The 27,946-nt window shown below is 50.1% G+C and overlaps 1 protein-coding gene and 1 long non-coding RNA gene across 2 annotated transcripts; both read right to left on the reverse strand.

Moving 5' to 3' along the window:
• Positions 80 to 27,767, reverse strand: PHF12 (PHD finger protein 12; the record flags this gene model as incomplete). Its single annotated transcript, XM_021415632.1, is given in 14 exon segments — positions 80 to 530; positions 825 to 963; positions 2,074 to 2,156; positions 2,665 to 2,763; positions 4,521 to 4,664; positions 5,994 to 6,116; positions 7,985 to 8,801; positions 9,820 to 9,981; positions 10,657 to 10,821; positions 11,515 to 11,647; positions 12,618 to 12,738; positions 13,321 to 13,708; positions 15,238 to 15,310; positions 27,586 to 27,767. Coding segments are annotated over 14 exon segments (2,967 nt in total), but the record flags the coding sequence as incomplete, so codon positions are not given.
• Positions 17,260 to 27,579, reverse strand: LOC110407692. The gene is made up of 2 exons (XR_002443992.1): positions 21,792 to 27,579; positions 17,260 to 21,648 (listed from the first exon to the last, which is right to left on the reverse strand). It is a non-coding gene; the product is annotated as an uncharacterized LOC110407692 (long non-coding RNA).

A 27,946-nucleotide genomic window follows, 5' to 3' on the forward strand; every position in this document is an offset into this window, starting at 1 on the left:
AAAAAAAAAAAAAAAAAAAGGAAAAATTAAAAAAAGTTAAACGTTTTCTTCATTTCATGCAAACGGCGTGTGGACAGTCTCTGGGCTGACGTAGAAAAAAAATCCCACCAAGGTTTGTACAGTTTTTTTTTTTTGCGTGGCAAGAGTCTGAGGGCGTTTTCCTTGTCTCCAAAGCTCTCTTCCTCCCAATTCCTAGGGAACAGAGTTGGACCGCAGCACGGGCACCTGGTGGGGTTTCAGAGAAAGCTTCTCCTCCAAGTCCATGTCTTGTACTAAGGCAGCGTCCCCCCCCTTGGGCTGTTTGGTCGCAAATTCGGTAATGCTGAAAACGAACTGCAGGCAGCCCAGCTTGATGTAACTGCCGTGGTGGAGCAGGGCCGTCCCCTCCCAGCCAGCCCCGCTGCCCCCTATCAAGCTGGAGCTGCTGGCTTTGCAGTTGCAGGGTTTCCGATGCTGCCCTTGCGCCTGCGAGTTCATCACGGCGGCTTCTTCGTGCGGCTCCTCTTCCTGCTTCCTGCTTTTGTGTCGCTCTGGAAAAGAAAAAGCGCGTCAGGTCGGGGCAGCATGAGGCAGCAGCTTGCTTCGGCCCATAGGGGGCTGCTGCTGGGGTGCTCCGGGAGGAAACCCTCCAGATCTGGAGGCAATTTGGCAGCAGACCCAAGAGAACACGGTCCCAGGGCAGCCCCGGGAGGCGTCCCATCGTCCCCAGGGGGACACGGGTGCATCCATTTTGGCAGCTAGGCAAGAAGAAGCTGAGCAGAGGGGAATGGGACCTCCGATGGGTGCCCACGGCATGACGGGGGCCGGGCTGTCTGGACACTCACTTATCACGCTCTGCACTTTGGCAACAATACTGCTGGGAGGAGTGGGAGCCATCTTCTCCGAGAAGTCACACGAATAGAGAACGTTGTCCACCGTTGTCCCGTGCTCGCTGTAGTTCAACAGCTCGTAATGTTTCGTATTCTGAGCAAGGGGAAGAAGGAGGAACCGATCACATACAACCCCTCCCTGCCTGCTGCTGCTGCTGGTTAAACAGGAACAGTTTTACATCTTCCAGCTTCAGACAGCAGCAACCCAAACCTCGCCTGTAGCTCACAGCACAGCTGGCCTTCCATCTGCAGCCACTTGCCAGGGTGCTTCCCATCTGGGAAGGGGGGGGGGGGGTCTGAGCAGTTCTGAAGAGAACTGGGTTTTACCTGGTGCACCAACAGATCCACTTTGGAAATGGATTCCAGCTGCTTTCACACAGCAAGCACACCATTAACAGCAACGCTGCGTGCGGGCTTAGCCTTAGTCCTGCACCTAGCAGGCTGCAAAGAGCAGGGCCAAAGAGGAGCTGCCAAGGGCAAGCAGCAGAAACTGTGGACAGAGCTAAGCAGGAGAAATTCCACCCGCAGGGCAACCCCAGCCAGCCACAGGAAGCCTTCCAGGGCACAGAGGCTCAGTGTCAAAGCCTGCCCTCAGGATCAGCCACTGCGAGGAGATGGCTGCAGCTCCGGACCTAGGACCCATTGCTGAGTGTGTTCTGCAGCTTGCAGTGCACTGGAGGAAGGGCTGAAGCAGTTAAAGCAGGGGTAATCCTGGATCCTGCACGGTGGACAAACAGTAACATAAAAGACCCTGCTTTGCTTGAAAGACTGTTGCCATGCTAAGAGAGATCTCCAGTGGCACTCCTATTGGCAGACTGGTCTGTTTGCTTCATGAACAAACTCATCTCCGGATTGCAGTTAAGAGGCAGCTCTCTGTTTACACTAAAACTTTAGTTAAATATCAGCTGGGTCAAAAAGTATCGAGCCATTTTCTTTCCCTAGGTGCCAGCAGTGACAGTGCTCACTTGTGGTCAGCCTTTGTCCACGAGCACTTAGCTCAGAGCAACCGTGCTGGCAGAGCTCCGTGCTTCAGAAAGGGGTTTGACAGAAAACGCTGACGCAGCCTTCACTGGAGTGCAACCATTCACAGCTCAGGCTCCTACTCTGCAGTCCATAAAGGAGCACCACACAAAGGCAACCTGCTGCCTGTATCTGCAGCTCCCACTGCCATGCCTGCCAAGCAAAGAAAGGTTGAGGAGCTCACCTCATCGTAGAATATGCAGGCATGCTTGCCGGACACGTAGTTACAGTGACCATAGCTTGTAAGGCACACATCCATATCGGCTCCTGCCAACGGGGAGGACAAAAAAGCTCAGTTCATTTCAGGAAGAGAAAAAGAAAACTGTCAGGCAGCGGAGAACAACAGACAGAATTAAACTTCAATTAGCAAAACAACAGGGGAGCAACTGCCTTTGTCCGCGCTCCCAGGCCTGCATGAATAATGCTGCGATAAGCCACGAGCAAAGTTTCAGTGGGGGAAGGGAGAGCGAGCTGCTGCACGCAGGAGAGCTGAGCAGCACCGAGGTGTTACTGGGCCATTCTGGAGTGCCAAAGGGATCCGAGCAGTGAGAAACAAAACCTGCAAGCAAACCTTAATTCTCTCTCTCCTGAGAGCTGTTCTGGTGCCGGCCAGGTTACACAGGCACGGCCCCACAGCAAAAATTCGGCTGGACGGGGGACATCCACGTTTCTGTTAGCGAGGAATCCCAGCACCAGCACCCACTGGGGGAACAGGGGGAGGGCCAGGGAGAGCCACCCTGAATCTAGGAGGTCACGCTGGGGAAAAGCCACTCACCTGTCCCAATGTAGAGGGTTCGATAGCACATATTGACTGCACCCCCCAGGCCCATCAGAGGGTAGAACACTGCCCGGGCTTGCACTTCCTTTCTTTGCGCTGCAAGATAAAGAGAAAGCACTTGAACAATGTTATCAGCTACACGGGCTGCTCGATGCCAGCATCTGCAGCAGATCCTAGGGGGGATGCAGACAGCTTTAGCCTCAGCTCCAGCTCTCCAGCCCTCCAGGAACGTTTGTGGATCAAGCATCTTTTCACTGGTCATCAGGGAGAATCGCTCTTCCCAGTCACCCACAGAAGCCATGCAATTGCGGAGCACGCACCACGGAGCCATGCTGAGAACAGAAGCTCACTGCTCCCTGCTTCCTTCTGCACCCCTCCTGCCCTGGGTAATCAGACCTGCGCCTTGCTGGCAAAGTGCAACTTACAGAAACCCGTGCTGGTGAACGTCACCAAATTCACAGCTGCGCTTCTAGAGGAGCTGCAGGAAAGGCACAGGGGTTGAGCAGCCTTGTCCAGGGATTAACCCCGTTCCCAGCACGGGGTGACGTACTGAGCACACTCCTTCACCCCCTCAGGTTACCCCCAGTGCAGCCAGGTTCAAATCATTCTCACACACCCGTGTTAACTGGGCAGAAAATCATTTTCTGTGGAACAGATATCAAACTCCAGACCGCGCAGGGCTGTCGGGATTTCAGCAGCTGTCTCTTGGAGATAAGCCCCTTATACACAGAGCCTCTTCTGACACCACATCTGCAGGCCAGTTTTATGCCAAGAGTGTGAAATCAAAGAGCAGAACACGAGGATTACGAGACTGCTTGCAGAGTCACCTACATCAGGAACAACGGCCACACCGAGTGGCATCCCTGGACGTGCAGCACTCGGCACAGCTGAAATGTGCAGCTTCCCACCTCTGCACAGCTGCTCTGCACAAGTCCTTTCAGCTGCCTGGCTCTGTTGACTCAACAGGGCTCACAAAAGGTTTGAGATCTACTGCCATCACTGCTGAACAGTCAGCTGGATGCATCCATCCTGAGCAGAAAGGGCCGCGGGTTAAGACAGCATCAAGCTGCCTTTTGGGAGGCAGAGCGCTGAAGAATTTCCAGAAGTTGGTTGGCTCAGAGCAGCACAGGAAAGCAGCTCTGATCACAGGTGCTGCGTCCTACAGCAGTGCTCAAAAGATGATGGACAAAGCATTTGGAGAACGCTGTGATGCTACAGCAGCAAGTAAGCAGGCAAGCACAGAGCTTCACAAGAAGGTTACCCACGCCAGCAGGCTTCCAAAGATCTTATCTTAGATATTTCAGCCCCAGGCCTAGCAGAGGGGGAGCAGACAACTGTTCCCACCACAAGGCTGTCCAGTTAGTGCTTGAAAGCAGATTAAACTGAATGACTGCACGCAGAGGAATGGGAAGCCACGCTCCCCGTGCAGCTTGAGGTGTTAGTAACGCTGATACCTGTGACCAGTGCTGAACTCAGGGCTGTGGAGATTATCAGCAGATCAGTCTTAAACATATTTCTCTTGCCCATCTCAAAGATGGGGGGAGGGGAACAATGGAACCTTCCCATCTCGTGCTGTTTCTAAGATGAGTAATATAAAACCTCACTAAGGATCTCCTTCAGAAAATCAGAAGGTCCACTGAAGTGTTATCAAAGGTATTAGCATTGCACAACAATTTAGCAGAGGGAGCTGGAGGAGTTCCTGGTCAGCAGATATCCAGAGAAGGAAATGCAAGGAAAGAAAGGCAGCATGAAGCAGATACCAAAGGAAGAGTGAAGATCTCCTTCAAGGAACAGGCAGAAGTGCCAGAAGGATAAGGCTCAACATAACCCAGCTATTCTAGGGCTGCTCTTACCTTCAATGTGGTTTGCCACAGGAGATTGCTGATGGGCACTGACACTGCTTGCTAGAGACTGAGCTTTGGAAGGAAAGAGCTGATGTATTCTTTGCAAGGCCAGAAACTTGATCAGCTGCTCATCCAGCATATTTATCTCAATCTCTGTTAACAAACAAAAAGCAATTAGTAAAGTTATTCATGGAAAGGTGCCATCTGAGCTGCAGCGGATTTAACAGTCCTGCTTTCCAACTCGCCATTTGCTGCAACAGCAAGGATTGACAATCCCTGCAGTATCGAGAACGTTACACACAGGTGGTCTCTCACTTCTCAGGAGAGCAGTACGTGGAGGGCATCAGCTATGGCTACAAAGCTGCAACGCAGGCAGCTAGCAGAAGTTCAGGGCTCAGAAATTCAGGGCAACAAGGACTGCTAAGCTGAAAAGCTGCTGTTTCAGCTCAGAATCAACAAGTCTGTGGGGGCAGACATGGCCCCTTTGGGCAGTGGGTTGGCTCCTCCTCCTGAAGCTTCGTTATCTGGTCATAAAGCCTCACGCTGCAGCAGTAACACCTCTGAAGCAGCTATATGCTCATTCCTGAGTCACATGCTCTCACGGCAGGGTCAGTTAACCAAAACAAGGTAATTCAGACAGGATTATTAGCAAGCTCTAAAGCAGATCTGTTGCCGATAGCTTTGAAGTACTTCTAGTTGTAAAGCCCTGTGGAGATCTGCCTTCTGGTAGCAAAAGCAGGCTGGCTAACCTCTGTTTCCAAGTTTTCTTGGCACCAGCAACAGTTAAATCAGCAAGCAGAAGAAGCAGAGACACAACGGCCCTTCCTGATAGCAGAGGGGTGGTCTGGCCGAGCGGCTGGGATTCACCCACGAAAAGAGGGTCACCACACTGGCATTGCCAGAAAGGCTCTACTTGAGAAACAGGCGCTGGCAACAGCCTGCCTCGCTGTGCTATGGATGACTGCTGGTTAGCAATCTCCTCCTCCTCCTGAGGTCACTGCGCTGAGATATGGCAATTCTTGCCAAGTGCAACAAAAGGCAAATAAAAACTAAGCCAGTCCAGGAGAAGACCGACAGAAGCAGGAATCAATCAGGAAACGAGCAGAGCTGGTAAAGCATCGCGACTCCTGAGACTGCTCAGCTGCAAGGCGTGGAGATGCCGGGCTCTGTGCACGCTGGGAACGCCTCTGGAGCACAGCTAGCACCACAACACGGCAGGGCTGCAGGTTCCTGCATGTGAATTCCACCTGGAAAGCAGCCCAGGCTGCTGTTCCTCAGAAAAGCTGCAGGCAGAAACCATTGGACTCGCTGCCTTGGCAACACTACAAGTGGGGAAGCATGTGACACGTTGAAGGTAATGTATATCCTGCCCCTCCCTCACCTGACTGTAACCCTTCCTTATCTCTGGAACTCCTTAAGCAGAGAAAAAGCCCAGGAAGCAAACACGCAGGGCCAACAGAAACTGATCAACCGAATACTCACCGCCATCCATAAACGCTTTCAGGGAACTGGTGAGGTCCAACATAGCTGCAGAGCTCGAAGTGAGTGATGAGGGTAGAGTTAAAGCGCTTCCTATGGATAAGGTGCTGGGGCTGACCTTACCATCTACAGGGAGAGATGGTGCAGAGAAGATATGTCACCGTGACGTCCGTGAGACACGCGCCCAGCCCTCGGGCTGCTCCTGCCTTCCACGCTGCTCGGAATGACTAATTCTGCTCAGAGCCATGCTTTGAAATGGGCCCCGGTTAGAGACCACAAGCTTTCTTCCCTCGCACAAGGGTCAGTGTGTGCCTGGAACGCAGCACCAGCTCTCTCAGCCTCTATCACTTTCAGTTCTGGAGGAATTCTGCACTGAAAACAGCTGAGCCCCCAGCTCCCTGATCCAAGAAGCAGCGATGAGAGATGTAAGCGATGTCGTACTACAGGCACTGGACGATGAGCACCGAGCCCCCAGAGCTGAACCAGCTTGCTAAACCCGGAGCACTTTGCTAAGCAGCTTGCCCAGGTCTGAACACGCATTAAAAGCACGTTTGCCTCAACCTTTTGATTTCTGGACAATTACCAACCCCGGGGTGCGGCTCACTGGTAGGAATGTGACCGTCATGAGCAGAATGCACCATTCACAAAATAAAACCCCACTGCTCTGGCAGCATCTGTGCAGTGAATGCCAGGAAGCAACACTCCTTTTTTGCAGGGTTGGTACCGGTTCTCCTCTCGTTGGTCTGCTTAGAACTATGCTAAGCCTGAAGCTTATGGAAAAAAAGCTCCTGATCATTCGTATCGTTGCACCCAGCAACCAATGTGCACCCACTTCATTGCAGTAAAACCTAAAAACATTTACATCTGTCCCGATAGAAACTACCCCCAAATGATATTTTGATACCCATTTTGTAGATCCTAAACTACTGAACGCCTCAAGCAGCAGCGAAACCACATCGTGTGTGCAGTGCTCCTGCACCTCAAGGCCTCCCAGCCCCGTGTTTCCAAGCAGGGCACAAACCAGCTGCCCCAGAGTGACTGCGTTGGCTCAGCAATAAGCAGGGAGGCCAGCTGCTCTGGGAGCCGCTTCCAAGCACAAGCTGAAGCTCGGAAGTTACTCAAGAGGGATTTTAAGAAGAACAATAAGGAGATGCTGCCTCCTGCACTCCGCCCAAACCCGCACCGAGCAGCTACAACTGCAACAAGAGCGGTGACAGGCAGCTCCGCCGCCTGCTTCAAACCCAACCTGCACGCAGGGTTTAATGGTTTGAGTTTTGAGCTGGTAGGGGGGAGGGAAAAGGAGAAGTGAAAGCTCATTCTAGCAAAAAAAATGTAGGAATTAAGAGTATTTACTCTCACACCCTCAGCTCTCAATGTTTTTCACTTGATATTTTTACATTGATGAATGGGTTTGTGCCCTTGAATAGCAAGGTTTTAGGGTAAAACCCAGTACAGAGGTGGTATATCCAGTTCATAGCTACCCTGTGTGAGCAGAGTCACAGGTACTAAACGTGCTACAACTTCTCAAGTCTCAGTCCTCAAACAATAATGCTGCGCAGCTGCAGACAGTATAAGGGGACAGAGCCATCACTAGAACAAAGAGCAGAGCATCAGAAGGGCCAGAGCTGCTTGGGAAAAAGCCTGTCTGGCAATTCAACCAGTGCTCTAAAACCAACTGGCAGTTTTATAGCAGCACTGGAGCAGACCATTGTCAGAACAGGGAGCCAGCAGCCAAGGGACTGGAATCTACTGCATCTTCCCAGAGCTGAACTATTGATCCACCATCTTGATGCTGAGGACAGAACTCTGCTCTCAGGGACACACATCCCACAGCTCCTGCGAAGGAACCTAGGACAGGGGAGACTTGAGAACCTTCACCCTGCTCTCCACAGAAAGCCAAATTCCCCATTAAATGAGAGCCTGCGCGTCCAGAAACAGCACTCAGCTGGAATACCTCGCCACCCCAGGGCCAAGATCAGCAGCTGGGCGCTTACCTGAAGGTGGTGCTGGTGAACAGAATCTGTTTGTGGATCCAACAGCCGAGATCCCATCTCCTGCAGCCTGGGGAGGGGTGAGAGCCCTGGTGGCAGTCAGAGGGGAGCCCATGGATCGCAGGTCCGCTGTGAGCGGCGGTCCGATCTGTGTCTGCACGTTCTTCCTTTGCAAAGTGCTGGTGGTCTCCAGGCTGGCACAGGAACTCGAGATGGAAGTAGGCATACTTGTGACTGGCACAGAACCCCTTTGTGCACAAGGAACGGGTCCTCCTACGTTCTCCGTTTTGACAATGGTTCCAATCGTGTGATTCAGAAGTCCGCAAGTGGCTGGGGGCGTGAGGGGCCTGGGCCACGTTTGCCGATGAGACAAAACAGGTATTGTGTTACCAGCTCCAACCAGCCTCTGGGAGTCAGTCAACTGTGCTGAAGGTTCGGACGAAACGCCATAGAAATGAGGACCATTTACTTTAACATCAGAGGCTGTCGGCCCGTTAGAAGTCCCGCAAGAAGACACCTTCTTGGATTTATCTAGACAGGAGCTGCAGTTGACATCTTCCTGTGACAAAGTCTGCTGGGATTGTGAGGAACTCAAGGAATTCTGGGTGGTAATCCCTGAGGTGCAGGATGACATGGAATAGAGGGAAGGTGTGGGTGCCTTGTCAGCTGCCTGGTAAGGGTTGGCGAGCGCGCCGTCTGCCACAATAACAGGCTTAATATCAGCCTTCTCTGTTTGTTCAGAGTCCCAAAGCGAAGTCATCTGCTTAGCAGATAAATGTTTCAATATGCTGCACTGGAGCGCAACAACACTACAGAGCCACTGGGAGGAAGGAAAAGAAACCGCACGTTAGCTCTGCAGGCAGGCAGCGCTCCAAAGCTCACCCGGCTCAAAGGGATTCAGCTGCCTGCCTGCTGCAGAGCACCCAGCAGCTGCAGGGGAGTGCTGGGAGAAGGCTTTGGATGTGCATCCAAAATTAAGCACCGCTCATCTCAGCGCAGTGCTCAGTACACAGGGGAGCTGAGATTACAGGAGGGGGCAGACAGCTCCTCGCTCCCAAACCTTTCCCTTTCTCCACACTGAAAGCGTTGTGAATTCTTCAGCTAGTGACATTCACATTTTCCACTAACACGGGCTCCCCTCCAAACAAAACCCTCTTGCTTACTCCATAGCACGCTGGAAAGAAACGCTGATTTAACTCATGCTACGGGGAGCCACCTGCCAATGCAAGGGAGGAGAGCGGCTGTTCTTCTACACCTGGCTGAAGATGTCCAAAAGACTTCTTCAAAGTCTTAAGCCTCGTGGTCAGTGTGCACACGCCATACATAAGAACTCTGCCTCAGCTATCAGGACTCGGGCTACATGCCTTCGCATCGTGGAGTCCAGCAAGAGATTTCCTACAACATTTAAACACTCGTTTGAGCTCGATTTAGAAATCTTTGGTTATGAGCAATAAAATGCAGCCCAGTAATGTGACATTAACACACAAGCAAATGTGTCAGAGAGCGGCCTTACATAATCAGATTGGAAAGTTATGCCCTCTCAGCCAGGAAATAAAAATGACATCTAGACAGAAAGCCCTCAATGACACTGTTAAGACCAGAGGAATATTTCACCACTTTCCTGAAGCGTCAAATGAGGAGCTCTACATTTCACCTGGAAAACCAAAATGAAGTTTTAATGGGCAATGGGTGTCAGAAAGAAGACAAGCCATCACCTTCAGAAACACGATTTTGAGACTGGTTTCCTAGACAACTGCTCTGATCACAACTGAAAGGGAAAAAAGATTGTTGTACCAAAGCAACTACAGACACAGTCTAAGCATTTTGACTTCATTTACCTCCTGTTGTTCTGTCTGGCTGGCTAAGTGCTCAGTGTTCAAAAGGTGCTTCTGCAAGGGTTCCTCGGGGATCCCGTTACAGATCAGCTCGCCATCTCTAATTGCTGCAGGCGCAAGTAACGGGGGTGGAAGCCGGTACTGGGACTTTATAGCATCAGGAACCTACATTGGAGAGAAAGAAGATCACACATGAGAACAATTACTCAAGAATGACTTGTTAAATTAAGTGCCTAACCAGCACTGCGCTTTGTGTTTGGTGTTTTCTGACCCAGAGGAACCCTGCAGACAATACATTAGAAGTTTCAAGTACCGAGCACTTTAAATTGATACAGCTATGCTGAAATTAATAGGTTTCATTCCCTCAGGTCAGGCATGACTTCAGCATAACATAGTGGCTCCAGCACAAGAAAGCCACGCTAAGAAAAAGGCAAGGAAAAAAAAAAAAAAAGGGAAACATTTAAGATACCCATATTTCTACCAGAACGCCTGAAAAATGACATGTTCCTCGGGGTTTAACAGGGAACACTGCAGCCCAGATTCTGACTCTAGGGCCACCTTCACTTGGTTTTATGTTGTACTTGCTATGCCTGTGCTAGATTTCAAGGTTCACTTCTCATAGTTGATCATCATGGGTGCTGGAAAAAAGAGCTTCTTAAGCCTGCAGTGAAAATAACTTCTCTGACTGCCAACTTCCAGACCTCTCACCAACACATTCATTCAGTCCCCAACTCCTTCTCCTGCCCCAACAAGGCTATCCCTATGGGGCATGCTGGTTTCCCTTCCAAACTAACACGTGTACACGGGTAGTTTCACCAAGACCTACTCGTTGACACTCACCTTCAAACCCTTTCTCTTCACTGACTGAAGAACTCTGCGATTCGGAGGATGTTTCTTATGGATTCGGTTTAAGAAATCCACTTTGACAACGTGCTGAGATATGGTATCCTGGAACCGGTCAAATACTCGGCACCGATTACTCAGGGTCAAGTTCTTCTGGTTCAGCTGGGTGATCAGATAATGCCACAGTAGTTAGGGATCTGCAGGGCACTAAGGCACCCTAAGACTGTCATAATGCCTTGCAGCACTGGCAGTACAGCATCAGCTCTGCTTTAGACTATTTGCTTCCTGCAGCACTAACCGTTTCTGTTACAGGGCACATTGCTGGAGGTGAATACAAAAGCACTCAGAGGCCTGCTAAGTAGCATCAGTGCTCTCAGAAGCAGTTTCTCTGGGCACAAGCCCTTTGTTCCAGCCCCCTGTTTCCTGAGTATTTTGTCTCAAGCACAACGCTTTTCCACAAATGAAAGCACTCGCTCAGAATGAACGTTTTTTTGAGTTAAGCATGCAAAGAATGACTTCCCCTACTTGTAGCACTGTGCTGCTTTGTATCACAGTTCTGGAAGCTCATCTCTTAAGGAGTCCAGTCTGAAAACCAGACAAACTGCCAGTGAGTCACACTCTGAGCTGTCAGCTTCAGTTACAGGAAGGAGTTCCCCCATCTTTATATTTTATTGCAGAGAGGAGCATCATATTCCTTTGGAGAGCGTGTTGCTTGCAGCAGGAGCTTTACAAGCGTTACAGGGAGCAATAAGAGCTCAGGAGCTGTTTTACATTTGTTGTACTTTGTCCTTTAATGGACCTGCCAGGTTCCATTCCAGCATCCGGTTACCATACTGCAATCATAGTCCTGCTTACCACCACGTGTTCTATGTGATTTGGGCACATCCATCTACCCAGAGGCATGGCAGTAAGAGGTGGCTCCAGACAATCCATGTGGAACAGAAGTGGGCAATAATCACACTGAATTAGAGGTGCCACTCTGCAACTCCTGCAAAGAGAGAGCCACATCTTATTTCCCCACGGAGAACAGAGAGCATAAAGTGAACGTGCAGGGCAAGCTTGGCTAACCACTTCAGCTTATCTTTCCCCACCAAATCTCACATGCTATGTTACTCGCATCTAAAATTAAGCTTCGGAGCTGTAACTTGATCTATATGGACATTCTGCAAGGCCCAATTGAGGTGAAAGGACTTGCCCAAAGACATGAGGGCTTCTTGGTCCAAAAGAAGGAGGAGATGCTGGTGCTGGAAAGCAGCAAGCACCTGTCAGATTCACGTATGCAACTTCTCAAGCTGACCTTATGCAGTGGTTTTAAGTGGCTTTGTTTAGAGAGCAAGACTTAGAGATCAAAAGGAAGTCTCAGACTTAGGCTATTACAATTTTTTTCCAGAAAACTCACCCTGCCTGGGTTCCCAAAATAGGTTTTTTTTTGGTTCTGCTGACATTTTGAGTCGGGATATATCTGTGCAATTGTTTTCTGCAGTCATAAAAAACATAGCAGTACTTTACACTAGTTTTAAGATTTACCATCGCAGCACAATACTCCTGTTTGCCTTGGGCTTATAGCTCTCTCTGTATATTTCTATTTCCTAAAGGTCACCTCTTCACATTCTTTCTTTATGAACCATAAACAAGCATCTCCGCTTTCTAAACCACTGCCACTTTAGATTTTTTCTTAGTAGGAAAATACCAAAGGCAAGATGGCTCAATCTCTTCAGGCTACACTTTAAAACCTTTACAGCCATGCAATACTGCAGAAGTCACGGCTACACCTGTCGTTAAGCATCTGTTATTTAGCAAAGATTATTATCCCCTTATTTGTGTAGAAGATTGTAAGTAAGTAGAGAAGGAAAATGGGAAAGGTAAGAGGTCAGTCACTTTTTTTTTTTTTCAGTAAGAACTTTGCTTCCATGAAGGGTGCAGTTGCACCAAACAGCTTCCCTGGAAGAGTTAAGTACCTGTTGCATGTGAAGCAGACTTTGACTGGCAAGGGAACCAAACCATTGTGGTCTAACTCGTGTTGTGCTTTCTTGACGTTCTTTCCTGTGGTTTCTTCCTTTCTCCTCCTCTTGCTAGTACCTGAAAGTAAATTTTAAAAAAGCTTTGGGTTACCCACACGGCAGAGATTTGCTTCCTTGTAGATATGTATGATTAGCTCAGGAAGAAGCAAACAGAAAAGCCAAAAAGGAGCTGCTTAAGGAGCACTTATCAACCACTAAAATCTAGATTTAAGTGACAGAGAGATTGGCTCTGAGGGTAGGCATACTTCAAGCTTAACGTATAGGGAGTCACTGAAAGAATTAAGTCATTACTTGATACAAGTTATCATACCGAGAGTTAAAATCAAGTAATTGGGCAACTGGAATATTCTTCAGATTGATGGTCTAGACTTGGCTGAACACAGGAAGAATCTATTTCAAGTGCTGATGGAGCTACTAGCAGCATCCCCATACTCTGGGGAACCAGTGGCCACCTACTGCTGCACAGTTAGATGAGGACTGCTGGACAGCTGGGTGAGGACCAAGGGCAGTACTGCACCTTTTGCTTTCACCAGTAACACTGAAGTCACCACCACCAAGGAGTGGAGAGCGAAAAAAGGCAAGATGGCAGCAGGATGCAACTGCAGACACCTCCACCAACACCGGGCAACCCGTTGCTCACCTGGAAGTGCTGTGGTGCAGGTCAACTCATTCGGCAACTGGAACTGCGTGGGGTTCCTTTCCATGGCAGCAGCAATAAGAAGCTCAAAGGGTCGCTTCAGCTGGGGCTGCCCACAGTCCATTTCTGCAATGGCAGAGTCATCATCCACGTCAATTATGTCCTCATCCACATCATTCTGCTCTGAGTTGGGGGTCTCGGTGCTGGCATTGGATGTGGGAGTGCCAGGCCGGCTTGCTCTCCTTTCCAAGATCCTGGCATGCGCATTAGCCCTGATGCTGCTGCTAGACCTGTCCAACAGGTCTGCGTCACTGGTTGGGGAGGTGGTCCTTTTCCCAGATTTGTCCACCAATCCATTTACCTGCCCCAGCTCTTTCTTCTGTTCTCGCTTCTGCACGACATGAATAGGCAGGCTTATCATGGAGGCCACAAAGAAAGCACATCAACCTTGACAAATAAGCAATCGAAGACAAACAGCATCTGAAAAAGCTTGAGCCACTTACTACAACTTCACCCGTGAAGTCACTAAAGCCTTGACCTAGCAAAAGCAATTTGACTGCAGATGACAAAAACATACAGATGACAAAACAGCTGAAGGGAACACCAAGCATGGGCAGGAACATTAACGTGCCTCTCTCCTTTCAGGACAGCCGTATTTGAGTCCAGATCAGGACAATATTTCACAGCATCTAGCCCTAAGTACTTGTCTGATCAGACAACTCTGTTTACTTTGCTAGCCAACACTGAGAGAATCTCCATGGTAGGTCATTCATTGCCGATGCAGTCTATTAACCTTGGCAGTGCATCCAAACCCATTACAGAATGAGAAGGTCAGCTGGAGAATACAAGCACAACATAAAAAACACTCTGCTATCTCCTGACACCGGGACTCACGAACAAGGTGGGCACTGAGAAGTGCAGCAGAGGAAAACAATACACTGCAATCACTGAGAAGGGCACTTTGCAAGGGGAGGGGCAGCTGCATGGCCTAGTACCATGCTCCAGTGCCTGCCAGCACCAATCTAGCCCATCGCTATGAAACGGTCTGTAAAAGGAGAGACTTTCAACACAGAGAGGTCTTTTTCTTGGTGCTGCGTTTTTGAAGTTTATATTATTATTTTTACATTGGTGACCTTCATATTTGCTGTTAGCAGATGCCTCGACAGCACCCTGGAAACATAACAAGGGAATTGCTTCGGTAACAAAAGGCTGAATACAATATTTTCTTAGATCTACTTTAAGTGTCACTTCAAGGGAACAACTGCTAGATAGTTGGGCCAAGTTTCTAAGCCCTCTGTTACGCAGCCTCATGTAGTCACAGTGATAAGATGTTTATATTGTGCAAGACAGTTTCCTGGACAAAGAGTACCACGGCAAAAAAGACAAGCCACAATCTTGCTCAGTCATCTCCCCATCCTGATCAGCAGCCCAGGAAATCACAACTCGCTGTGATTTCACCCTCTGCTGATGTGCAATTGCTGTGAAGTCACATTTCTAAAAAAAAAAAAACAAAAAAAACCCACACACGTTAACCACAGTCACAACCCTGATGCTGAAGCTGCATTAACAGCACTCCTGCTGCACCTGCAGGCAGCTCACCTCCTCCAGCATGGGAGCCCTTCCCTCTGTGCCTCAGTTCTCCCTCTTACCCATAACAGGAGAAAAGGAAAGCAGTTTAAAAGGCAGAGCTTGACACAAACAAGTCAGGTGCTTCCGTTTTGTGGTTCTTGGAAACAAAACCATCAGGATGGCCTCATTGCTACGCTTTGGTTTTCTTGAAGCCTGCCTAGCAAAGCCCTTCATAACTGCGAGCATAAAGGGCCACTCTGGCACTAGGTACGTTGACATGAAGGGGAGAGGAGATGACACAACTACGGTCAGTCGGAAGGCAGAGAGCACGCTTCTCACAAGAGGCTTTACCTTTCGGCGCACGGTGCAGCGGTGACACATCCACTCCCCTGGAGGCAGCATTTCCTCGCTGAGCGGAGGGTTGCTGCAAGAGAAACACAAAGCAATGCTTTACTGTTATTTCTGGAACATCTCATCTCCACGTAGCCCGAGTCAGGGCAGCTCTGTCACCAGTGACGTTAGTCTTCCGTGACATCCATTTCATCTCCACTGCACGGAATGCTCCAGAAGTCCAGCCTTAGTATTGAACAGCAAAGAGAAATGGACAATTATTTCTGAGCCACACATACACCTCCTCCTAACCCTAAGGCCTCCTTTAACTCGGTGCTTCTCATGCACTCCATCCCTGGGCACACCAACCTCATGGTGGGAACCACCTTTGATCTTAAGACAGCCCAAATACCCTCAGTAAGTGTCACCATACACAGCTTGCCTCGCCTACGAAGCACAAGATGCATCCTACTCACATGGACTTGTACTCACTATAAAAGCAGCACCACGTCAAAAGGACATTCTCATTTTGATTCCAGAAATAAATCAAAGCAAATTAGATGAAGGAGCAAGGAGGACTATTTTGAGAAAATTTCTTTCCTCAGTTAAAGGCAGAGCAGCATATGTTGGGTGCTACACTTCCCCTACAAATCCTACTAGCTCGAGTACTTTCCAACACCTCCTTATCATTAAGTTCTGTTATTTCAGCAAACTGCTGACTGCTGCAAGAGAAACATCCACGCCGTCAGATAAACAGCTAGTTACCATGCAGCATGGCTGTAAAATACAATTCTAAAAGCTCTGCCTTCCGATGCTGGAGATAATGACACGAAGTCAGCTAAGCAAGGTTACACCCCGTGCCCAACGGATGCGCTCTCGCAGGGCCTGGCAGCTCCCTTTTCCCACATCGGCAGCAATGACTTTGAATCATTGAATTGTTTGAGCTGGAAGGGACCTTTAAAGGCCACCTGCTCCAACCCCACTGCAGCAAACAGGGACACCTAGAGCTGGGCCACAAGGGCACGAAGCTCACCAGCCCCGCTGAGAAGCCAGACAAGCAGAGGCAGCCAGTCTGCAGCTTCCCCAGCACGGAGGAATCGCACAGGGTGTCCCGGCCCAGGCTCCCACGCTTGAGCTAGAAAAACAAACGCGCTTCTTTTGTTTAGACAGAGTCCCAGCACTGCGCGCGCCGCTGCTTTGACAAAGGTGCCGCGGCCACCGTGGGCGCGCTCAGCCCTGCAGCGCTTTGCCGGAGGCCTGAGGGCAGAACGCCGCCAGGACGGAGCTGCTAACAACCTCAGCACTGGTGGTGTCAGGCTCACGGGAGCTCTGCGGAGCCAACACATCTGGCAGCCATTTTGAGGAGCAGGGTTGCAGAGGCCTCAACGTTCTGGGCGCTCCAGAAAGGCAGCGCTCGGCGGAGACGCAGCAACATACCTGCAGCTTATGTTTCTCATTTCCTGGAGGGCTTGGATGAACAAGAGATCAGGCTCTAGACGACAGCACCAAAGCCCCGACTATCAACTGCTTCCCGGGAAGCCTCAAATGCCTGCCTGAAGCCGTCAACCCCCCTGCCCCAAACTAATCTTCTGCTGATAGCAGCGAGGAGAGGGGTTGGAAGGAGCGGAACGGACGATCTCCAGGTGCTTGCCGCAGCCTCAGTCCCAAGGTGGGTCCTGCAACGGCTCGGGTTTAATCCCACTAAAAACAGAGCCCTTAGGTCTGCAATACATTCAGCACGGACCCGCCTGGCCCATCCCCTCCCAGCACCCCGGGGACCAGGAACCCGCAGACTTTGGTTTATTCCTGGTGGATCCACGCCTCTGAAGCCGCCGCCGAGCGTGCCCTGACGGCTGGGAACACGCCTGCCCTGGCCCAGCGCCGTGCCAGCCAGCCACGCGCTGCCAGGGCCTCGGGGCATTGGTTTTAACTGTTACCTTCACCTTACATATTGTATAACAAAACAAATTAATACCGCAGCAAACCTCCAGAGGTGCCTAGAAGAGCTAGAAGGGGTTTCTTCCAAAATATGCACGTGGTTTCTTCCTAAATGTGCATGCTATTGGCATGTTTTTGTTTTTTTTTTTTTAATATTTGAGCTATCTTCTCAACAACTATGCGATCCTGTGTATACAGTAACCTTAAATAAAGCTCTCACAAAGCAGCATTTAAGGGAATGCTTCTTCCCAAAGGAGGGGGAAAGATGAGCGTCAGTGCGGCGGCGAGGCTGGAGCTCCCAGCTTCACCCCCCGAGTTTTTGTGCTCGCTGTTAAGGCCTGCCCGCCACAGCAGCGCATTAAAAGAGCGATTCTGCTTCTCCTGGTTAATGAACTGTTCATCAAGGCAGCTCGCTGCACTAACAAAGACTGATGAATGCTGCACCCGGACTGCCGGCCCCTCCGCACGGAAAGAGCATTTCCTGCGCCTTAACATCAAGCCAAGGAAGCGCTGAAGAATGCCGTTCTAATTGACTAGTTATGACCACATTCCTCAACCTTTTACCGTAAGCGTTAAGAGGAACTCATTTTTAAATCCGAGCCAGGCATTTGGTCTTCACCACCAAGGTAAGGAGCAGCGCTTTGGCAGGAGCACGCGGCCGCTTTCCCCCATCCTTCAGGCGTTCATTAGCATGCAGCCCTCCAGCCGCTGGAGCCTGCTGCCAGCAGGACCCGAGCCGTGCAGCACCAACGTGATCTCCGGGTACAGCACATCTCCTGGAAGCACGCATCGCTCCGCTCAGCTCCTCGGCACAATCCTGCCCAACCTTCCTTTTGCAAAGCTTCCCGTTTCGTCGTCACGGTGGCCAATGCTCTTTTACCTGCAGGGTTCGGCACGACCTGAATCAAATCTGCCCAGAGGACAAACACGTTCCTGAATTCAAGACAAAGACAGCTCCAAAAAAAAAAAACCAACCAAAAAAACAAGTGACCTTCAAAGTTAACGTCCACACAAACATCTGGAAGAACAACTCCTACAAAGCCTCTGGAAATTGAAGGAGATGTTGATCGTCGCATACTCCAAAGCCACTACAGCGATACCCAACTGCCTAATACCAGCCTCACGGCTCTTTGGGAAAAGCTAAGTGGCATCTCTTGAAATTCAGATCAGATTTATGTTGCCAAGGTTGGCTCTTGTAAACCTTTCGGCTATCTCACATAGTCTCACTATCACGCAGTGCTTCACAAACAACATTTAAATGGCCGCGATGAAATCAAAAATCTTCGGGAGCCATCTGCGAGCTGGGAGCTTTTTCTCCAGCAAACAATAGCACGAAGCCACTCTGCTTTTTAATTTCACACTCTGCAGCTCTCACAGATCAGATGCCCGCTGTTCGTCTCACCCCCATCATTACTCCTTACTTTGCTGACCTCGATAAATAAGTAAACAAATGCTCGAAGGACGGCACCTTCTTCAGCACAAACCAGGCTCAGCTCTCAAAGGAAGCAGCGAGCAGCAAACTGGGAGCTATTTCCACGTGGCACTCCCGGTGGCCATCTCGCCTGCGGGCAGGCTGACAGCTCTGGGGACAGGCAGCTCGCAGGGTAATGGCAGCAGGAAGACGGCCTGGTGCCTGGCAGAGATTTCTTCAGCAACTTCTCTTCGATTTCAGTTGTTTTGAGCAAAAATCTTCTAATTACCTCACCAGGCCTCAATGACAGGCTTACAAGGAAGGATGCTGGTTACGTTTGCCAGTAAGACAAGAGGAAGAAACATCCGGCTCTGCTGTTGGATCCTATTTATCCCAGTGATGGATAGAGGTCCAGCTGTTCCACCGGCTTCATAAAGAACAAGGCTCCTTGGCTTCCTACAGCAGGGCCTCAATGGCAGCCGTAACGAAAACAAACCAGGAAACCAACCGCACTGTCCGCGCGTTACAAGCGCCCATTGAGAAACAGAGGAGGTTGCATCATTTACGCATCCAGCTCTTTGAAACAGCGTTACCGAGCCCAAGTTACACGCTTCTGCACACAGCTGCTCCAAACCCCTGCAGAAGGACACCTGGAACACGGCGCCTGCAGCCTCTGCCGCAGACTGAAACCCCACAGCACAGGCAGCAGCTGCAGCCTGGGGCAGGTTCTTCCTTGCTGCAACTTCCTGCTGCAAGTCTTGGGTCAAAGAGCTTACTATTCTCTGCGGAGATGGAAGCAAGACTTCATTACCCTAAAGGTAATTATTAGGAACGGTGACAGCGCTCTCCTTTGTTCCGGTAGCATCCAGATGGCTCCTCGACACAGATGGACCGGTGAAGTTCTACAGCAAGTTCTTCAAACTCATTCAAATGGACAGTTCTGATGCTCAGGAGTGCAAGCAGCAATGCTGCTGCTGAACACAAGCACCACAGCAGGGATCACCAAACTTCAGACAAGCTCAGCACAGTTCTTCAGCAACCTCTAAGCATGACCTGATCACATCCAAACTAAGAGTCCAGAGTTTTCTGGACTCCAGTAGGCTCACATATTGCATATGTTATACCTACTTACAGCCAGCAGTGCAGTTCATGTTAACGGCCAAGCATCAGCTGCTGTACTTTTATCTGTAGTACAGATTCCCCTCCCCAGAGGAAACGAGTGGAAAAAAGCTTAACAGCAGTCAGCTCAGTTTGTTTGCTCTGAAGTCAAAGCCTTGAACGTGTCCATAGAGGCAGGGAGATGTTGGTACATCTAGCAGGGAAAGATGGACACCCCAGACAGGTCAGCATGTGATTACTTTGGCTGCCACTCGGTAAGGAGGAGAACAGAAATGGCCGTTTCACACGACACCAATCATCCCATCATCTGCAACAGTGCCTCTGCTCAGCACGCATCTTTCAAACAGAGTTAGAAATGAGGGCTGAGCAACAGACAGAGAACAGACGCGGGATTAAAACGCCGTGATACAGCCAGACAGCAAGAGGCAAGCACAGAAAGATTAAGGCATGCTAACATCTCTATGTCGCCAGGTACGCTGCATCCCAAAGCGTCATTCATTGCATGCTTCTTTCTTCTTCCTGCATATGGTAAAGTGCAGCTTTTTGTCTCGGACCTGACAATCAGGAGTGTCCAATAAAGCGGTTAAGCCGCAGGTAAACACGTGATCCCCTGATGTAATTGCTTGCTTCTATTCATAGGAAGGACCTGGCCTACAGAGACCGGTCCCCAGGCAAGCCATTAGCTATTACTCTCATTAACAGTAGAAAAAAAATAAAGAAAAAAGTGGTTTTTTAAGATATTGGATTTCCATATACAAAAGTAAGTATGTATCTATATAAATAAATGTGATTGAAAGAAACACGCGCCCTCCAGTCGCCTTCTTTTGTTTGGTGTTGTTCTGTTTCTCAATTGGCTTGGCTGCTTTTGAATTCTGTGATTAGGGACATACCTGCACGTGAACTGTCTGGCTCTGTATCGCTATTCAGAAGTCAATAAGACTTGTTGACTTTGGAAAATTTGGTTCACACTCTGAAATTCAGACATTTTGCACAACCTATTTCTATCCCATGCACCACTCCTTGTGCCTGTGCCGCAGACAATGGTAACAATAGCCTGAATTCAATGGCCACATTCATCAAGTGTTCAGATCTCTATAGCACCATCTTCTTAACAGATTAGAAGTCATCTTCTCAAAGCAGGATGACACATAGGGAAGCAACAGGGAAAAGAAACGGGGCTGAGGAACAACAGAGCTCTAGTGAGAGCCAGTTCACCCAATTTTGTCTCGGAAGAACAATAAATGAAGAGACAGCTCTACTGAAAAAAAAAAAAAAAAATGAAAACACGGGTTTGAGAGGTTTCTGAAAGGTGAACGCATTCAGCCCCAGCGATACCGAGCGTGTTCAAAGGAGAGGGGCTGAAAGGACGGAAGCAATAAGGTGGCAAAGAGAGACCAAAAGCAGAGAAAGCAGCACATCAGAGGAAGCTGACACACAGACCATAAAAGCAAAAATATGAATTCAGTTTCACACAGACACAAGCGAGGTATAATTCCGACACCTACGTGTGGGCTAGGCTTTCCCGAGAACACCGGGGAGGAAAGGGAAATGAAGAGCAATAAAAATATCCCTCCACTCCCACCCCAGCAAAACCCTAAGAGAGGGTATAAATCCCTTCTGCCTTTCCCGATCACCTTCACATCCTGCTCCTGTTGCTATTCTAGCCCGAGATCTCCGGGAAGCTCACGTGACGCCTGCCCCAAGTCAGAGGCTGGAGGCAGGTGTTTCACACCAATCACTCCCGCTTGCCAGGAATTCAGCATGGGGTTTTCAGCCTGCCAAATTGCATCCTCAGGCCACTGCTTTCTGCGGGGTTCAAAGTCGGTAATCTCCAGCTCCATCTCGTTTACTTCAAGTGACTCGTGCAGAGCAGACGTCAGCAGAAATAGGTTAGAGCTGGGCTCGGCGCTGCGGTTCCCCCAGCTGCCCGAGATGCTTTTTGTGCTGGAGATCTGACACACCGACTGCAAGAATGATTTACAGCATTTTTTTTTTCCCTCCTTCGTTTTTTGACTCTAGGAAGCATTGACTCCACACCCTAAAAGGGTATGGAACCACCTGACCGCTGATACCCATCAGCTCCTTCATTAAAGGGAAGGTACTATACCAGTTTTACTCAGCTGACAGAGACACTGGAGCCTTCCTTCCAAAAGCTGGGCAGGCATCTAGCTGCTGCGGGGCTGCAGGCACCGTGCACGGGCTGCTCTAAGGAAAAGCTGCCTCTGACAATCTGACCGCATCGTAAAATCGCAGCGTCCGCCAGTAACTTGACGTGGCAAGATACTTTTGAATCCAGCACTCCATATCCCTAGAACAAAGCTGTATTATATTCTGAGATACATTAGCGTTTTCAGAAGTCCAAGCTTACTTCCGGAGTGGTTAAAAAAAAAAAAAAAGCAAAAAAAAACAGGTAGTCATTCTCACATGTGATTTATATTCCAACAGGCAGGGCTCCCTGAAGGCTCAGACTTTGCAACACTTGCCTTCAGGAAGATACATCTCTTTCCTGTAAGTAACTGCTGCTTGCTTCCCAGTGGATTCCTGCTCCTTGCTACCCACCTGAGGAGCAACAGGGCTCCAGAGCACAGGGGAGGCTCAAGAACTGCCACCTACCACTGACTCACTGTAGGATCGACACAGTTTAACATCCACCCCTGCTGCTGCCCATTTCCTATCCCACCTCAAGCAGCTCTGGGAAACAGAGAGCAGTGAGAATTAGGAGAGCATCACACCACGTTGTGTACCACGCACAGTGGTCCTTCTCCCATTCCCAGCTGTAAGATCCACAGGCAGCTGTATAATCTCAACAGCACTGAGCTTGTGCGCGATAAAAAGGCACAAGGCGAGCTAAATTAAGGTGAATATATTTACAGGATAGCGCTAGGATCTCCATAACAAACAGTCATTAGCAGATTAGCATTATGAACCTAATCCAATTAAGAATTTCCTTTGCAAATGCCTAGAGGAGCTGGAATTCCTCTGGGAAGACCTTTCCACGTTTTCAAACGCTCCCGTGAGTCATGCCTGCAGGTCTGACAGAGCAGGAGGAGCAGCTAACGAGGCCACGCGCGCTGCTTCCCAATGAGCCGCTGCCACCAACGCAGCTTGTTCGGGGCAACTCAAACACCGACTCCAGAACAGCAGGAAAAAAATAAAAGACTTCTCAGCCCCATGTATCCCGGTCAGCATAAAACCGGCACCTTCCCAAGCCAAGGGACAACACGGCGGAGAACTTTCCTTATTAACGGCCTCGCACCGCGCCCTTCAGATTACGGATGTCTGACATAACGCCGGGCTGCGCCTGAAGACAAAGCGTAAGTGAAGCAGCTACAACATCCCCCTTGTTGATACGGAGAGAATCCCACTGCCTTGCGAGCTCCCTGCTTTGCTGTGACGCCGGGAGCAGCAGTGACCCACGGTGCCACACGAGTGCCACGCTCCTGCCCACGCTGCTGAATGCGCTCACGCTCGGTTTAACACGAGCGCACGCGGGTGAGAATTGTGATTTGCTGGTTGCAAAACAAAACAAAAAAAAAAAAAGAATGAGATTAGTTCATGAAGTCCTTATTATCAGTGGTTTCCCGGTGCCCTCAGCTTAAGGTCGCACGTTTAAGTTGACCTTATCTGGTTTTGCAGCGAGAGATTTAGGGACGAAAATAAGGAGAGCGAAAGATTACATTGGTACAACTCTGCTTCAGAGAACTGCCAAGACCGATCATGTTACCACATCTGCAGGCACATGCGCAGTGACCCTCTGCACCGAGAAACCAGGCCAGAGCAACCGCTTCCTTCTGCTTTGGGATCTAGACTACAGTGGCCCCAACAGTTCTGAAATGCCAGAACCAGAGATGCACAAAAAGCTGTTGCCTTGCCCACTCCTCACTTCTCCTAGGGCTAAGTCAGCCTCCAGGGCAGTTTTCTGGCCGCCCTGCTGCTCCCTGTAGATGCTTTGGGCCTTTCAAAGCTTCACCTGAAAGCCTGAGGCGGCCAAAGCACCACCTGAGGGGCATGAATAGCAAAGACAATAGCCAGGCTAATGCTTTCCTCCTCGCCCCCCACACAGAATGGATATTTATGCAAAAATCACAGCTAGACCAAATGCCGAGATAAGGCAGGACATTTTAGACCTGAATAAGGTAGGGAAAGAGTTACTAATGTCCCACAGTTAAACACAACGTTTTTCCATTCTACGTGCAAAGAGTTTAACTGATGTGACTCACAGAAAATATGCAAAACTCAGGCTAGCTTAGCCTCGTCTACTTCTCTTTGCAGCTCTGTTACTCCAGTTCTTCGACAACAGCTCTCGGGAGAAGACTGCCAAAGCGGAGAGGAAACGGAGCCAAACGCTCCAAATATAAACACAAAGAGGCAAGTGCTGCAGGAAGGCTGATGGAGCTCGCAGGGCCCAGGAGGGACGCGGTGTATTTCTCCCAGAAGAGCCACAGATGCAGCAAAGGGAAGCCCACCGCCGGGCAGCATCACTGCATGGCACTGCCTGCTCACTGCGACGGGCAGCTGGTGGGTTTAGGGCAGCTCAGGTCACTCTGCCCCATTAGCAGTGCTTCCTCAGCAGCACACAATCACAAGAGGGACAGCAACAGCGGCGTTCACTGGGTGAGCGGCTCTGAGCGGGCTCCTCCACGCAGCAGCTCAGGCAGCGAGACTTGAAAAGAAGCACAACACTGGGCTGTGTTATTCCCCTCCCCTCCCCCTGCTTGCTAACTAAACTTTTCCTCTCCCAGGGACCTTTCTAATCCTCCACTGAGGCTGGAATGAATTTGCAACATCGCTCGCTTTGCAAACAGGCGTAAGAAAATAAAGGGAACTTTAACAATCACACATCCAGGAGGAGGATGTAGATGGGGATGAATAGCAGAAGTACTGGAAAATAAAACTTTTTTTTTTTTTTTTCTCAAATGTGTGAAGATGGAAGGCAGGGGCCTGAGTTAAGACACAACATCAGAATGAAAACGTGCACTGCCCCATCACCCAAGCAGCAGGTTCCAGCTGAACAGCACAACCAAAGTCAGACTTGGGAGCTAAAAAAAAAAAAAATCACATACTGTTTCCAAGGAGAGGAAAAAACACTCTGGAAATTCAAACCTGAAGACAATAACCCAAAGGTGTTGAACCTGAAGGAGTTTTGCACTTTCCCATTCTCTCCCACCAGGCCCTTTATCTGCAGCCAGCCCACAGCCCCAGCAGCATCCTCCATCCTCTCTCACCAGTACCTGGAGGAGTTCTACATCAAAGCAGCGACTTCGCGTTGTGAGAAGAGCTGAAACCCCAACAGCTGAACCAGGATGGCCCTTCCACCCCCAAGGAGAGCAGCCATTCCCACTGTGCATCGACATAACTTGTAATTTCCCATCAGAGGGGCGTGGTGCTATCACACTTGGGAAGTTTGGGGGATTTTGAGCAAGCATGTTCACACAGCACGGCGCCGTGGAGCATCGTTTCTATGTAGGCAGAAACGAAACTGGTCTGTGGCCACGGAGCTGGGGTCGTCTCTGAGCTGACCACACCTTGATCTCTCCTTTTATGGACTGATTACAATTCCTTGGCCAATTAAATGCTCTTTTTTTTTTTTCTTTTTTTTTGCTATACGGATAATAAATGCAACCTAGCACTAAAGCTTACAATAAATATTAAAAGAACAGTTAAGCTGCCAACACAATTCAGCCAGTATAGCTAAACTGCTATTCAAAATCACTTAAGCAAGCATTGCATTACAGCTGTTATTCTTTAAATAAAAACAATAATTAAAAAAGGCAGAAAGGAAGTTTCAAGTGCTGCCTTTATGCCTGAGTTTATATCCTGAACGGAAGTTTACTTTAAGCAAGATGTAGAAGGTGAAGGGAAGAAAACATGGATATAAAAGCCAAGCATTGCTTTGAGACTACCTGGTTTGCTCCAAGGCCTCGGCAAGGCCGGGGCTTCTGCTGTTCCTGAGTGCTCGCCCAGAGATAGCCCAAGGAAGGGAACAACAAAAGCGAGAAGGAATAACCAGAGCTGCACCTTCTGCTTTTGTCCTGAAGGGTGACTAGTTAGCCAAAGAATTTTTGTAATTATCCTGTAACCAACTTGAGCACAGCCAAACCTCTCTAGATGTCTGATTTACATGACCATTTCCCACTGGCTACAAGAATCTTGCCAAATTAAGTCATGAACTGTAGCCAGATTTCGCCTTGCGCAGAGTGGACTCATTTACAGTTAGGATGAGCCAGGATTCGGAGTCAATTAAGAAACTTTGCAGCATTAGTCACGGCCCTTCCATCTGAAAACACAAGCGTGAAGCCTCTGCGAGAGAAGGCTCAGGATGCACTCAACAGCATCTGCAAGCAAACACCGAGTTTTAAGCGACTCCAACCAGTGTAAGAAAAAAGCCCTTAAATTAAAGCCCACAGAGAAGGTCGGAGGAAGAAAACGTCGGTGTCATTCTAGTAAATGCAGAGGATGTGCCCAACCACCAGCAGCACTTCCTCGGGGCAGGAGGGATGATGTCATGGCTGCTTGCTACAGCATTGTTGGGCTGGTCTGGCTGCGTGCTGCTAACGGGACACTCCCTGCACAACTGCGACCACACATTCAGTTTTCCCGGTATCAGCAATCAGTTTAATAAGTGTTCAGAGACCTGCAATTAGCATACAAACGCGGCATAACCACCGAGCAAAGAGAAAGGAATAGGTAAAAAATAAGTAAAGAGAGGAGACAGCTGTAACGGGGTGGCAAACAAAAAGCTCCAAAGCATGAAAGAGAGAAAGGAATGCGGTTAAAAAATCTCCCCTAAGGAAGAATACTCGGTACGCCTGAGCTCCAGCTGTTTGACTCGCCCCGCTCCCTCCTCCACTCCATTATCCACTCCGGCTGCGCTAATTTAACACAAACCCTCCGCCTGTGTCAACTGTTGAGCGAGCGGAACGGGCACCGCAGCCCCCGGTGCATTTCCCGGTGCACAACGGAGGAAAACTCCGCTGCGGAAAGTTGAGGGCTGGCTTTGTGCCGTGCGCTTGGGAAGCGCTCGAGGTGAGGCCCCGGAGCCCTCCCTGCTTCAGCCTCCACCGAACAGCGTCGCAACCGCCTCCGCGCGCACCTCCAGCTCCAGATTTGCATGCAAAAAGATCTGCTTTTATCAACAAAGCTGCACAACTCCCAGCAAGAGGGCCTGGCTACCCCGAAATTCACGGCAGTCGTTCCCCAAGGATGAGACAAGCACGTCTCCGGAGTCAGGATGAAGGAAAAAGGAGGGAAAGAAATAAGGCGAGCCAATTTTAAAAGTCCAGAGGCCCAGATTTCTGCGGGGAAAGTATTTTCACAATTGAGATACTCAGGAAGCGCTGCAAGGCTTTGGAAGTCACATATGCAGCCAAAATGGCGCTCAGAATAAAAATATAATTTAAAGGAAGGTCGCCATATTGTAAACAGTGAGGCAGGGAGACACAGAGACAGCAACCTCCATTATTCCCAGCAGCCGCTGCAGCACGGAAGCGCCGGGAAGGCCGGGCCCAGCGCAGGGACAACACTGTGAATCCCCTCAAGGCGGGGACCGGGGGGGTGGAGGGGGGGACGAGGATGTGTTTGGAGGAGCGAGGAAGGGAAGTCGGACGCGGGGTGGCGGGGGGGGGAGGAAGGCGGCGGGCAGGCTGAGGCCTGGGTTCTCCCTTAGGCCTCTGGGCACAAAAAGAAAGGAGGGCCTGGGGTCAGCGTGCCCACGCCATGAAGATGTCCAGATGGGGTTTTAGGTGTGGCTCGGTGGCTTTTAAAGGGGGACCGGGGGGGTAGGGCACGGAGCCCAGCAGGGCTCACACCTCTGTTTGGTTCCCCTGCTCCGAGGCAGGCAGCGAACGGGGGCCTCCGCTGCAGGAGACGCGGACCCGGAGGGCGGGAGCACGGATCCTTACCAGCACTGGAGGTGGAAAGCGGCGGGGCAGTGATCGCAGCACAGCAGATCCCCTCCTTCCTTGCAGCTATCGCAGCTGTCGTGGTTAGTGGCCCTGCCACTTCTCCTGGGCTCCTTCTCGGGCCTCCTGCTCCTCTTCTCCCCATCTTCGCTCTTCGGGGGAGCCAGCAGGGCCTGGATTTGCTACGGACACGCACACACACACACAGAGGGCTCTGAGGGCCGCCCGCAGCCTGACCCCAGCCGCCCCCCATAGCGCACGGCTCGGTGCGGCCGAGACAAGGCCGAGCCCGCCCCGTCCGTGCCCGGGAGGGCCCCCACCGGGGATTGGGCGAGCGGCCGCACTTCCTTCTATGGCCACG

This window comes from Numida meleagris, chromosome 18 (genome assembly GCF_002078875.1).
Source record: "Numida meleagris isolate 19003 breed g44 Domestic line chromosome 18, NumMel1.0, whole genome shotgun sequence".
Taxonomy (NCBI): Eukaryota; Metazoa; Chordata; class Aves; order Galliformes; family Numididae; genus Numida; species Numida meleagris.